Source organism: Ruditapes philippinarum, unplaced genomic scaffold (assembly GCF_026571515.1).
Source record: "Ruditapes philippinarum isolate M1 unplaced genomic scaffold, ASM2657151v2 ctg349_1_1_1_1, whole genome shotgun sequence".
In the NCBI taxonomy this organism is placed as follows: Eukaryota; Metazoa; Mollusca; class Bivalvia; order Venerida; family Veneridae; genus Ruditapes; species Ruditapes philippinarum.
The window spans coordinates 89,752-103,487 of record NW_026861914.1 but is presented as its reverse complement, the minus strand read 5'-3'; the positions used below and the strand labels follow the sequence as shown (position 1 = coordinate 103,487).

Here is a 13,736-nt window from a genome sequence, read left to right as displayed (position 1 = left end):
ACTGAAAGCTCTTGTATTTTTATGTTAAACTATGTTTATTTTACAAAGCCTGGAAAGAAGTTCTAGGAGAACAGTGCCTGCAAGAACCTAGTTGATTTATTTCTTGTCATACTTTTTAAGTTTTCTTTAAAGATCTGTTAAAAATTTGATCTGCATTTTACTTTGAACAAATTTCAAAAGTTTTTACACATATATGTTGTTTGTGTTCTGTTTATTTTTTAATTGTTGTCTATGCATTAGTGTTGCACTGAAAATATATATATTAAGATACTTCTTAAAAGACGCACACCTCCAGTCGAGTAAAATAATTCATCAAAATTAGTGAAGCTCTATTTAGTTAGTTTAAGAAATGACTAAATATTATCCATGTATATTTTATTTAATTTACTTTGCAAAAGATGACAGATTTGACTGTTTTATCACCAAAGTTCAATCTGTTTAGAAGGGGAAGAAACTAAAGATAAAAATTTTGCATAATTTGACAAATCAAAGTTAATTTCTGTGGATAGCAAGTGTTTTGCTTAGTCAAATCATTTAGTTTGTACACTTGTCAACATTTTTACTCATTTTAACAGGTTTTTTTTAAGTTTTCATAAAAATCAATACAGTATATAGTATAGTATGAAATTTTGTATCGGGTCAAATTATATCATTATGCAAGAAAGAGTTTCAATTTTTAGCTCGACTATTCGATAAGAATAAGTAGAGCTATTGCAGTCACCCGAGCGTCGGCGTCGGCGTAACCACTTATGTTAAAGTTTTTGTAATAGTTCAAATATTTTCAAAGTCCATAGACATATGGCTTTGAAACTTTGCACACTTGTTCACCATCATGACCCCAACCTGTAGACAGGAGGAGGTAACTCTATCAAGCATTTTGACAGAATTATGCCCCTTTTTCGACTTAGAATTTACGTTAAAGTTTTTGTAATAGTTCAAATATTTTCAAAGTCCATTGACATATGGCTTTGAAACTTTGCACACTTGTTCAACATCATGACCCCAACCTGTAAACAGGAGGAGGTAACTCTATCAAGCATTTTGACAGAATTATGCCCCTTTTTCGACTTAGAATTTACGTTAAAGTTTTTGTAATAGTTCAAATATTTTCAAAGTCCATTGACATATGGCTTTGAAACTTTGCACACTTGTTCACCATCATGACCCCAACCTGTAAACAGGAGGAGGTAACTGTATCAAGCATTTTTTTTACTATCAAGCACTAAGAATAGTCGAGCGTTGCTGTCCTACCGACAGCTCTTGTATCCAATATTTGAAATAAAAAAAAATGTTCAAAGAGAAAGCAAGGTTTATACATATGTAAACAAACATCCTATTCATAGTTAAACAAAAAGTGTTCAAATGGAAACAAATTGCCATTCGTAGGTAAACAAACATCTGTTCACAGGTAAACAAAAAATTGTTCAAATAGAAACAAAATTCAGTTTATTGGTAAACAAATGTCTTTTCTTAGGTTATCAGATACCTGTTTATTGGTTAAACAAATATTTGTTAATTTGGATGTAGTTTTAATTATTATTGGTTAATATTGTTAAAAGAACAACTTCAACAATATACATACACCGCTAGCTAGGTTTTCTATAGGTCATGAGAAATTGGAAGATAGTATACATGACAGGCAAAGTGTTGGCAGGGTTTTTTACCATAATTGACTTGTTGTACATAATAGGGAGTCAGTTAATTAACCGTATCAAATGCACAGCCATGTTGTATTTTATGAAAATATTCATGCCTAGGCATATAACAAAAAATTAATTTTTTTATTTGTTTTATTCATTTTTTAGAAAAAATTATGATATTTTTAAGAACTTAATAGTCAATACACATTCCCTATAATAATTTTGTGATTTACTTTAATCAGAAATCTTTTTTGGATAAGTTTTTTGTTTAATGTTTATATGAATTGTTAGGGTTTTTTTATTAGATTTTATTACATAAAAATAAACAAAAATATATTGCATAATTCTGTCCCAAATAACTGTTTGTTTGAATTTGTTGGAACCTTCAAGTATTGTTCAACATTATTTGTTAAAGGGATTCATATTTTTTATTCCATTTGTTCTTTTAAAGTGATCTGTTATTAGAAGGTTGTGATATTTAAAAATGTTCACATTACTGCTTGATTATTTATGAATATGTGTACATGTATGCTTTTATTTATACTACCTATATGGCTCAAAAGATTAAAAGCTATAAAGCATTTAAATACCTGTCTATGTTTTCTTTGCTTAACAATATTATATTACTGGAATGTCTCATCCCCACAATTTACTGTCTTTATGGACATTCTGCAATGTATTTTCTATAGAGTTTCGTCAATTCTGTATCTTCTTTTAGATATTTGACATTTAAATCTTATTTTGATACCATTTGCATTGTCAAACAAACAGGTATAACACCCATGGAGATATTAAGTAATGCCTTATTTTCTATATAATTGTATATTCAATAATGTCCAATGTTATCTCAGAAATGTCCTTTCTCGTTCGATATTCAGCAATTTCCTGCAATGTCATCCCTTTAGATATTCAGCAATTTCAAATAATTACAACTCTTTAGATATTCAGCAATTTCCTGCAATGTCATCCCTTTAGATATTCAGCAATTTCAAATAATTACAACTCTTTAGATATTCAGCAATTTCAAATAATTACATCTCCTTAGATATTCAGAAAATTCCTGCAATGTCATCCCTTTAGATATTCAGCAATTTCAAATACATGTAATTACACCTCTTAAGATATTCAGCAATTTGATTCATTGTCAACTCTTTAGGTATTTAACAATTTCCAGCAGTGTCATCGTAGATATTTAGCAAATTCTGGCAGTGTCATCTGTTGAGATATTTAGCAATTTTAAGCAAAGCCATCTCTCCAGATATTTAACAATTTCCAGCAATTGTATCTATTTAGATATTCAGCAATTTCAAGAAATATGACATTTTTAGATATTCACCATATTTAAACGTCATTTTTTAATTTTACAATTTTTGGTAAATTTTTTTCTCCTAAACTATCACAATTTTTGTAGACATCCTTTCGATATTCCCGCAATCTTTAAAAGTGCCATTCCTTTAGATATAGATCAATTTTATCTCTGAAGAAATGAAGCAATGTCAACTATTTAAATATTCAGCAATGTTAACTCTTTAGATATTCAGCATTGTCATTCTTTTAGATATAGAGCATTGCCATCTCCATAGTTATATCATTGCAACAATGTCCAACAGTGTTATTTTGTTATAAAATGCCATCTTCTCATTCCACATTGACCCAAGTCATCTCCTTTTTAAATATTCCTCATTGTGTATTGAAAATTTACAGCAATGTGATTTTTTTGGTGTCAACTCTATATTTTAATTAAGTAATCAATACTTCACCAATGTCACGATCGTTTTTCAATGTAAAGCAATGTTGCATCTTTTCATATTTTTGACATTCAACATAGCATTGGCCTTCAACATCAATTCCACTTACACATTAACAAGTGAGTCATTATGGCCTTAAGTTGCTTGCCTGAATTTCATTGCTAAATAGAGACAACACTAGTATATATTTATGTTGCAAACAGTGTTTACATGTATTTAACTCTGGAACATTTTAGGGAAATCGAATGTTTGGTTGTCATACAATTGAGTGCAGCCATGATGTGAATATGAATAATATAGTTTTAGCCTGAGAGAGAACCTTTAACTTCAATGACCTCAAACCCTATCCAAGGTTCACACAAATTACCTTTATGCATGTTCCAATTACCTTGCTGGTCTTGGTAATTTAAAGGCAAAAAGTTCAGAATTTAAAACTCAGCACAAAGGGTTTGTACTAAAATGTTGTTTTGTCCAAGTAAAAATAAAATTTACAAATTACAAAGTTGTACCACATTAGATGAATTTTGAAAATATGAACTTGATAGAAAGATTCATCCACGGGTTTAATATAATACTCCCTTTTAGGCGTGTTGTCCAGTGTTTTATTATGCCCAAACATGAACAATTCCCTGCAATATATAAATTTCTAAAGCACTTACATTTTTATATTTGACATTGGCAGTCAATTACATTCAATTTTGACAAAGCTCAACACTGTAAATGAAGATCTCGTTTTACGTGTGCAACTTTCGTTGACATGAATTTAGAAAAAGACATCAACAGACATGGTACAATATTCCACTTATGGACTTTTTTAGGACACAAAAGTCCATTATGTATGAAATAATCTGGCCCTTTTAATAATATAAGGAAGCTCTAATAGTATTACAAGTACTTTACAAGTTTGGTGCAAATCAAATAAAAATGAAAATGCTATCATACAGTTAAGGTTTATCCGCCTGTATGGCCATATCTCTTGGACAGTCAGTTCAAGAAACGAACTTTACTGATGATGCAAGATCTGTGATCAAATAAAAAAATGAAACTGCTATCGTGAACGATGCACGTACGCACGCACAAACAATGGACAACGTGCGATATGACCTTTGCGATCTGGTGAGCTAAGATGCTTGTGTTTACAAACCTGAGTTTGTTTGACATAGATGACAGCCAAAACATGATGGTTTGTTGATGAAGGAACCATGTGTACAATGCTTTTGTGTTGTATGTGGGATACAAGAGCACGAAGAGTTTGCATGAGATTCATTTATATTAGCATGAACTGGCGTATTGGTAGGTAACAACCGTTGATGTTTTTTCTATGTACACATATCATAATTATAGCATCATTTGAGCCGCTTCATGACAAAACCAACATAATGGGTTTGCGACCAGCATGGATCCAGACCAACCTGAGCTACCGCGCAGTCTGATCAGGATCCATGCTGTTCGCTATCAGTTTCTCTACTTGTTATAGGGTTTGTAAGCGAAAAGCATGAATCCTGATCAGACTGCGCGGATGCGCAGGATGGTCTGGATCCATGCTGGTCGCAAACGCATTACGTTGGTTTTGTCGTGACGCGGCTCATTTATTTTTAGCGCATTCGTAGTTAATTTTCTTTGAGTACATATCATATCATATAGCATCATTCATTTTTTTTGGCGCATTCGTAGCTTAAGGTATTTTTCTAATAGAAGCAATAATATCATAAATGAATAATCAACATACATTTTATAAGCAACTCATAATGTGATAATTATAACACTCACGTAAACAACCAAAAAAGGCTTGTCATAATTAAACCAAAACAAGTTTTAACACCAAAAATGACAATACATTTGTATTTAAATGTTCACTTTTTTTAAATCACTCAGTAAAACTGTTGTTGCTAAAATTTACTAGTATTAATAAACTGACCACGTTGGTCTCATCTGCTACCGGTATGCATACAGCTTAATAATCTCGTAATAATCCGTTCCTTTAAGTTAAGTATTGAACCACCTATGTTGTCAATGCGGAGCAAGTTTAAAGTATTGGGAATACACGGACAGTGTAAAAAAATAGGATCAATATAATCAATGTTATAGGTATAGTAATATTTAATAATGTGTATATGCCGTGTTTGAGAGGAAAATACATGCAACAACTTGCGGTCCAGGTATGTTTACTATATTACCGTTTATTAAAGTTAAACTAAATGCAGGAGTATTGCACGCCATTTTACCAAGAAAATAACTGATTAATTGATTAAAAAGAAATTAAGAGTTTGTTCAAATATTTCTGTGATATGTATTAATTAGATCTACGTTTGTTCGCGATATATTCCAAAACGATTTTATATTACTTACTAAACTCTCATAGTATTTTTGCCTTTGTTATCTTGGAACGTGTTTGATAATTCTATCTACTGTTCATATAGGGGTAAGTGTTCTACGAAAATTAAACAAGTCAAAAAATGGTGCAGCCGGTTTAATGTTTGAAACTATTTTAATTAACAATCAATTCATTAGACTTATAAGAAATGCACATTTATTCATTAAATATGTAAGCTAGGATTCATTTGAAACACTGCAATCCTATTGGACAAACAAATATCCAACACTAGAAATGAATTCGATATATTCAATTCTATAGGCGGTGCTTTGTTTTGTACAGAAGAAAGGTCAAGAATGGCAGCCACTGTTGTCGTCGATAAGAAGCTTGCAGTAGATTTTCCTGACGTCACGGAAACCAAATTTAAGTACATAGACAAGTCATTTGTAAAGAAGCACGAAGATGTGTATAACACTAAAAAAGACTTAAAAATATTTGTTGGAAGTGCAGCCAAAGCGTCATTTCTTGGCCACAAAGCAGTGCTCCAAGATGCTCATGAATTCTTTGGTAATTCATTTTGCAAGGAGGGTGAGGAAGGGTCTGAAATTTATTTTAAGGAAATCACAGCTTACGGTTTCACTCCTATTTTTGAATACTTTTACCACGGATATATCTATGTTGACCCAGAGTTATTTACCGAGCTTATTGAGGCTGCATCCTTTTTTAAAATCGAATGGATTCTTGACGTGTGTCGTCACTTTATGCTGCATTTCTACGGAGTCATAAAGTATTCTTATACAATTGAACTGGCAGAGCGATTTGGATTTGAGGGCTTCAAGGAGGAAATGTGTGGGACATTTGGGCTATTTCTAGCAAAGTTGGCAAAAGGTGACGCCCCTTTTAAAGATTATCCCGAAGATCTTCTCTCAGATTTTCTACAAGGCAACTACTACACAGAGGCCCCAGAATTCTTAATTTTACAGGTAAAGCGTAAGACTGTTGCGTTGAGAAATAACATCTATGTTGATTGAACACGCCGTCGTTAATTTATTTAAATACACATTATGCCTCAGAAATGACTTTAATTTTATTTCTCAAAAGCTTTTTATTTTTTGTGGCCTGTTTTAATTTCCAAAACGTTAGTCAATGGGCAATTACCTCACAGTAACCATCTTTTGCTTCTATTACTTTTTGGCAATCAGTATAGTTTTTGTATTGATTTAAAATTTTGTATGAAAGTGAAAATACTACTTTGTTTTCATTTAGCTACTTTTGTGACAAATTATTTCACATTCAGTGCTTCTTTCTTCAAGTGATAAGCTTCTAGTATTCTCTTAAACCATTATTAAATGGTCTTCCCTTTATAAGAGGGACATTTTTTATTCATTTCTAAGGTATAAGGTGCCTTTAAGACCACTCCTGTTACAAACATACAAATAATTAAGGCAAGAAACAGTCATGTTACTCGTGAAAACGTTGGAATTATGTTAGCAATTTTCTTATTTTGATAAGAGTGTAACTTTTAAGTGGTGTTTCTGGTTTACCCGTATTTAAAGATATAGATTGTAGAGTGGCTCAATCGATCTGAAGCAAGTTTAATTTATTACTATATGTGTTTATATGAATGTATATGCTATATGAATTAACAGGTATATAATTATTCGTTCATTTCAGTTTCTTATTAAATGGATGAACTACGACAAGAAGGAAAGAGAGAGGAAAATGTTGTCCTTATTAAGTAACATAAGATATCATATAATGAAACCAGAAAACTTGAACAACATCTCTGAGGACATACTGAGCATGTCAGATATTCGGAAGGAGGTAGAACATAATAACTGTCATTCTATTATTGTAATAAAATCTTCAGGTGAATTTGCGTTTAAACTTTTCGGAATCATATAAAATTATTACACATTTTACAATCGACATTAGAGTCGTTTTCATTACACAAGTGTAATTGAATTTGTGTTCAAATATTTTTACATTAATTTTCATCTTTTAATTGTATAACATGGAGACATTTCAATGAAGTGCCATCTACAGAAACATCTATAATATAATACTTTCTAGATATCAATTGATGTCATTTGCGATACTTTGAGTAACGCTTTCACGTTATGTAATCTGTACATTTATTTAAGCTCAAGAAACATTTTAAAAGTGTCTGCTCAAAATATTGCTGCAGGGAAAACACTTTCGCTCCTATCTGAAAATCTCTCTTGAAAATATTTATTCAGGTAGAAGATGCTAAACTTTATTTGTCGAATGTACCGCAGCAATGCTTGAAGAAAGGGATAAAATACGCGAGTCGTGGGGCAAAGGAAGTTGCAATTGTGTCAGCGTTTCATGACACGAGTGATAGAAGCGAAAGTAATATACTGGCTTACAAGGATCCAAATAATGATGAACCAACGCTCTCTGTAGAAGAACTTGGCCCGTCAGGTACACGATATATCTATATAAATATATACATTAATATTTATTAACTGTTAGATGGTAAATTGTTTCTGTTGCTCTTCTGAGTAATTTAACTGTATGGTTTCACTTTTCGATTAACAAGTACATGTATTTGTGTTCCATTACACATCAATTGACGATACAGATTTGCATAATGTCCTCTCTCGCTGTCTATATATACGTCATATCTTTATACAATTTATATGCGTTATGACTACAAAATACCAATGTAACTTTTATGAATGCTTGAAGTCAGGAGACGGATATTGACAAATACTCTGACTGAGAAACAGGCAGTAATACAAACATATCATGAAGCTCAAAGATAAGAAAATGTACGCAAATAGTGTCAATTTTTCATCAACTGAAGGGAGGTAATAGTAGTATATAAGAGCTTAATATACAGTCTTAGCTACTAGTTTTTTTCCATTTTCCTTAGCTTTAAAAATGTTTCATTATTTTCTGAAGGGTTGAAAGCTGACTACACAACTATGAACCAAGCCTGCATTGGTAATTTTCTCTTCGCTGCTGGTGGTTATGACAAGGCGGGTACAAGCTTATCCTGTGTATACATGTTTGATGCACGAACAAAGAAGTGGACAGAAGTTGCTGGTATGATTCAAGCTAGAGCATCGTTTGCCATGTGCAATTCTAAAGATAGAATTTACGTCATTGGTGGTGTTTGTAAGGAAGCGGATGATGAGAAGTTTCTTTCTACTGTTGAAATGTATGTTCCTGAAGAAAATAAATGGAAGGCGATTACAAGTTTGGAATCCAGCTGTTTTAATCAGGCGGCTGTTTACTGCAGTGATGCTCTATATGTTACCGGGGGAATATTTGATGTAGAACCAATAGCATCCGCCCTCTGCTTGCAAGATGGTTCTTCGAAATGGACAATGTTGCCAAAAATGTCCGTCTGCCGTCAAGGTCACAGTATGACAGAATTTGGCGGGAAGCTCTACGTTTTAGGCGGATACACAGCAAAGCCTAACTCACAAGGTTTAGTAAAAGATTGCGATGTAAATGAAATATTTAACTTAAAAACAAAACAGTGGACAACTATCACTCGTACACCGAAAAGATACGGACATCTTTACCGGCATACGGCAATCATGCAGAACAAAATATACTTTCTGTGTAACATTGATTCAGATGTATACCTTAATAGCTTTGACATGGAATCCAACGAATTTATCACAGGGGCATTGATTGGCAGGGGAGTTCACAAAGTAGGCGTGCTTCAAGTGGCTTACCCACCAACTTGCCTGATAACACCCCTGCCTTAATACGAAATGATTTGTACATACATCTGTAAAATTAATAACCATTACAATCCTATAATGACTGAAAACGTACAAGTTGTGGATGCCCGATACTTGTGCGCGATACATTCTCATGATGTAGAAAACATTTGCATAAAATTATTTCAAAATACGCCCATATATGACATTTATTGCCTGGACACAAAAATGTGGACTTACGGACGCTGCAAAAATTAAACACCTTCGCAATATCGGGGTGGTGGGGGATGAAAAAAGGAACTTAGTAAATATCGGCATGTTGTATACATTAACTTTTGAATTATACAGAATCATTGTACCTTTAATAGATTTATGCTAAATAAACTGTACACTCAGTCTTTCCTTGTAATACATGTTTTTTGGATAGACATTTCATTATCAACATCACACTAGGATTAATTTCTGACAAATGTAACAAAGCCAGGTAAAGCAAATAGAATTCACCTTTGACCTGGTTCATCTCCTGTGTTAGCATTAAAAAAGTAAGGATGCCTGACTATTGACTGACTGATACAGTATGCTATAGACGAAGCACCAATATTTTGAATATTTAAAATGCCTTTTAACAGTAACATTGGCCTAAATAACTAGAACTGCCAATGTCATGGCGTGAATACCCCCGCATACGGCTGTGAGGTCATTTAGAGCTCAAGACAAATCTGAAGGTAGTAAGGCAGTGCATTGCTACATGTTCTAGTGGCAAATATCAAAGTGACCTTGACCTTTGACCAAGTGACCTAAAAATCAATAGCGGTCATCTAATGGTCAAGACTAACCTCCATGCCAAATATGAAGACTATGGATCAAGGGATTCTTAATATATTTGGCGGACAAGTTTTTTTTTAGTCAATACCCTTCTGACCTTGACCTTTGACCTCAAAATCAATAGGGGTCATCTTCTAGTCATAGCCAACCTCAATACCACTTATGCAGTCTGATGACCAAAGCATTCTTAAAACAATTTAGCAGACAAAGGAACTTAAGGCTGTGACCTTTCACTCAGTCACTTCAAAATCAATAGGGGCCATTTTACAATCATGACTTACCTCCATGCCAAATGTAAAGACTGTAAGTCAAAGGATTCTTCAGTTATTCGGCGGACAAGCTGTTTTCGTTAAGGCCCTTCTGACCTTGACCTTTGACCTAAAAATTAAGGGGAGTCGTCTAGTAGTCATAGCCAACTTCAATACCAAATATGAAGACTGTTGACCAAAGAATTGTTAAGCAATTGAGCGGACAAGCTTTTAGAACTTAAGGCCCTGTCACCTTGACCCTTAACCCAGTGACATCAAAATCAAAAGGAATCACCAAATGGTCATGACCAACCTCCATGCCAAATATGAAGACTTTGGGTCAAAGGATTCTTACGTTATTCGTTGTACAAGCTTTTTGAAGTTAATACCCCTGTGTCCTCGACTTTTGACTCAGTGACCTCAAAAGCATTGGGGTCATCTAATGGTCATGACAAACGTCTATGCAAAATATGAAGAGTGTGGGTCAAAGTATTCTTAAGTCATTGGGCGGACAAGCTTCTATCTAGTCAAGGCCCTTCATCTACTAGTCATAGCCAACATCAGTACCACATATGCAGACTGGTGACCAAAGCATTCTTAAGCAATTTAGCGGACAAGTTTTTGAAGTTAATAGCAATGTCCTTGAACTTTGACTCAGTGACCTCAAAATCATAGGGGTCATCTAATGGTCATGACTAGCCTCCAGACCAAATATGAAGACTGTAGGTCAAAGAATTCTAAATTTATTAAGCAGATAATTTTTTTAAGTCAATGCCCCTCAAGGACCTTCGACCTCAAAATTTATAGGGGTCATCTACTAGTCATGACCAATCTCATTACAAAATATGAAGACTGTGTGCCAAAGGATTATTAAGTTAGTGCTAAAGGATTATTAAGTTATTTGGCGGACAAGGAAAATCTGACTGATGGCCAGATGGCCAGGCTGATTCCAGTATACCTCCCTTACAACTTTGTTGTGCGGGGATATAATAAACAGGAGTCTTATGATCACAACAATGCATATCTAAATATGCAGTTTAGCAATACTCCAATTAATAACAATCTCTAAACATCAAGGTGTTTTGTAGATTCAGTGCTCTAGTAAACCTGCAATCAACAGATGCACAACCAATATGTAAAACAGGAGCTGAATGAAACATTCAAAAATTGTCCTTCAAAAATGTGGAAAACACGTAAAACAAATAACTGCATAAAAAGAAAACAAACAAATTTGGTATATAAATTTATTGCAAAAACAGCTCAGTTTCATTTCTTATGAAGTCAAAGGTTTATCATGCTTTACTCAACATCATAGCTTAGCTTATATTGCTAAAGCAGCACTAAGTCTTTTCATTACCATCAGTTTGTCACACGATATTTAACCATTACAACCATGAAATTCAAATAAGCTTAATTTTCTGAGATAAAAACATGAGTTTTTAATTTTATGAAAATATACACAACAATGGTAAATAATGAACTAATAAGACCCATACCTATTGAAAAATAAAATTAAATCTCTTAGTCAGATTTGAACCACTTTCTTTAAAAAGAAAATAAAACACTTCACAGTCACATGGTAATTTCAAAGTGACAAAAATGTGTAAAGTAATTTTTATTAGTGTAAAATTAAATGTGTCTTCCACTACATAATCAAGACTAGAAATTAATTTTCAGTTTCTGAAATAAAGAGTAATTTAATATGGTGCTGAAGTTGATATATTTATCAAGAGGTTGCTTATAATGCAAAGATTAAAGCTACTAGTCAAGTCCACAAATGGTAAGATAAGTTCTGGTTTCTGTATTTACTCAACCATAGGACTGAGTTTTATACACATATTCAGTCTTTTAATAACCTTTTTATAACCTGTTTTGCATTCTAAGTTGACCTTCTGACTTACACTCTTTAGAAAGTATAGGAAGGTTAATTCTCACTAACTTAGGAACCTCTTAGAAATAAAGATGACCTTTCAGGACAGTATAAGTCAAAAACTTAATTTGAAAGTAAAAATTTGACCCCCTGCCTTATAAGCAGCATGTCTTATATACAAATAAATACAATATTTGAAAAAAAAATAATATTGATGTACTTTCTCTTTGGGCTCCAGGCTTTACCCATTAGCTATTGTATATACTCATATACCAATTCGCTTGTACACTTTTGTACCACTTTGTCATTTTCCAGGTAACACAGGTGTTCAAAATTCAGAATTTTGAGACAGAAATTAAAAAAATTCACCACAGAAATGTGGACTTAAAGCTTTAACATGGGTACAGCAATAAAATCACAAAAAAAACTCTCAACAGCTTAAAGCAGTTTTCTAATGCATTCAAATAATGGGGGGAAAATGTGCAGTTCCAGGCACAAACCAAAAGGGGTCAGAGGGTGCATATTTAAAATAGAGACTCACTTAGAATGGTGTTGAGACCCTCACAGTTACTGTAATTATTACAATCATATGAGAATATCAAAGGGGAGTAAAAATATTTAAGGCACAACTTATTCTGCAGCACAAAAAAATAACAATTTAGTAACAAAAAAGTGAACATATACATGTTTTTAAAATTATTTTTACAAGAACAGGAAATAAGTACACATATTGACATCTGAATTCGACACAAAGACTCTAGGTTTCTAATTTCCTGGTTACAAAATACTTCTTAAAATCAAAACACAAAATGTTGTCTTGTATAACAATGGTTTTATCTGTGAACTCTTATGCCACACTAAATATCTAACATGGATTTGTCCATACTACAATTTGGACAAAACCATTTTTAATTTTTAGGTAAAATTTCATTTTAAAATTATTCAAAGACTGATTAGCAAAAAGAGCAGACCATGATCAGACGTCATGTATGTGCTGGATCTTGGTCTGGACTGGTTGTATATGTAGAATCCGTGTCTGACAGAAGGCTTCATGTTTTAAATATGATACCGCAATTTTCAAATGAAAGTTAAACAATTTTGCGTTTGAAAATAATTAATTTCAAACATGATCTCTCTTAAACATGTACTTCAGACGTCCTTCTTTTATTTGTTTATAGGAATACAAAGACATTTTGTTTAATAGAAATATATATTATAGAACAAGTGCAATTTTGAATTACAGATGTTTTGAAAAATTACTTGTCAATTTGAGTGCTTACTTTCTACTGATTTTGCTCATTTTTGTTCTCTACCTAAATCAAGGGTTAAAGGACAATTCATTTTTCTGAAAGGCAGTTAGCATTTATAGTTACAAAAAGGCAACCTTAAA

At 32.9% G+C, this 13,736-nt stretch overlaps 1 protein-coding gene across 2 annotated transcripts; it reads left to right on the top strand.

Moving 5' to 3' along the window:
* Window positions 1-5,483: 5,483 nt before the first annotated feature.
* LOC132717346 (kelch-like protein 15) lies at window positions 5,484-9,799 on the top strand. Of its 2 annotated transcripts, none has more exons than XM_060700788.1 (5): window positions 5,484-5,547; window positions 6,045-6,685; window positions 7,377-7,526; window positions 7,943-8,147; window positions 8,631-9,799. In XM_060700788.1, exons 2-5 carry the CDS (start codon window positions 6,059-6,061, stop codon window positions 9,446-9,448), a joined length of 1,800 nt encoding a protein of 599 aa, XP_060556771.1. In that variant the 5' UTR covers window positions 5,484-5,547; window positions 6,045-6,058; the 3' UTR covers window positions 9,449-9,799. The 2 variants fall into 2 exon arrangements, with proteins under 2 accessions (XP_060556771.1, XP_060556770.1); XM_060700787.1 differs by having other exon boundaries at window positions 6,024-6,685.
* Window positions 9,800-13,736: the final 3,937 nt, after the last annotated feature.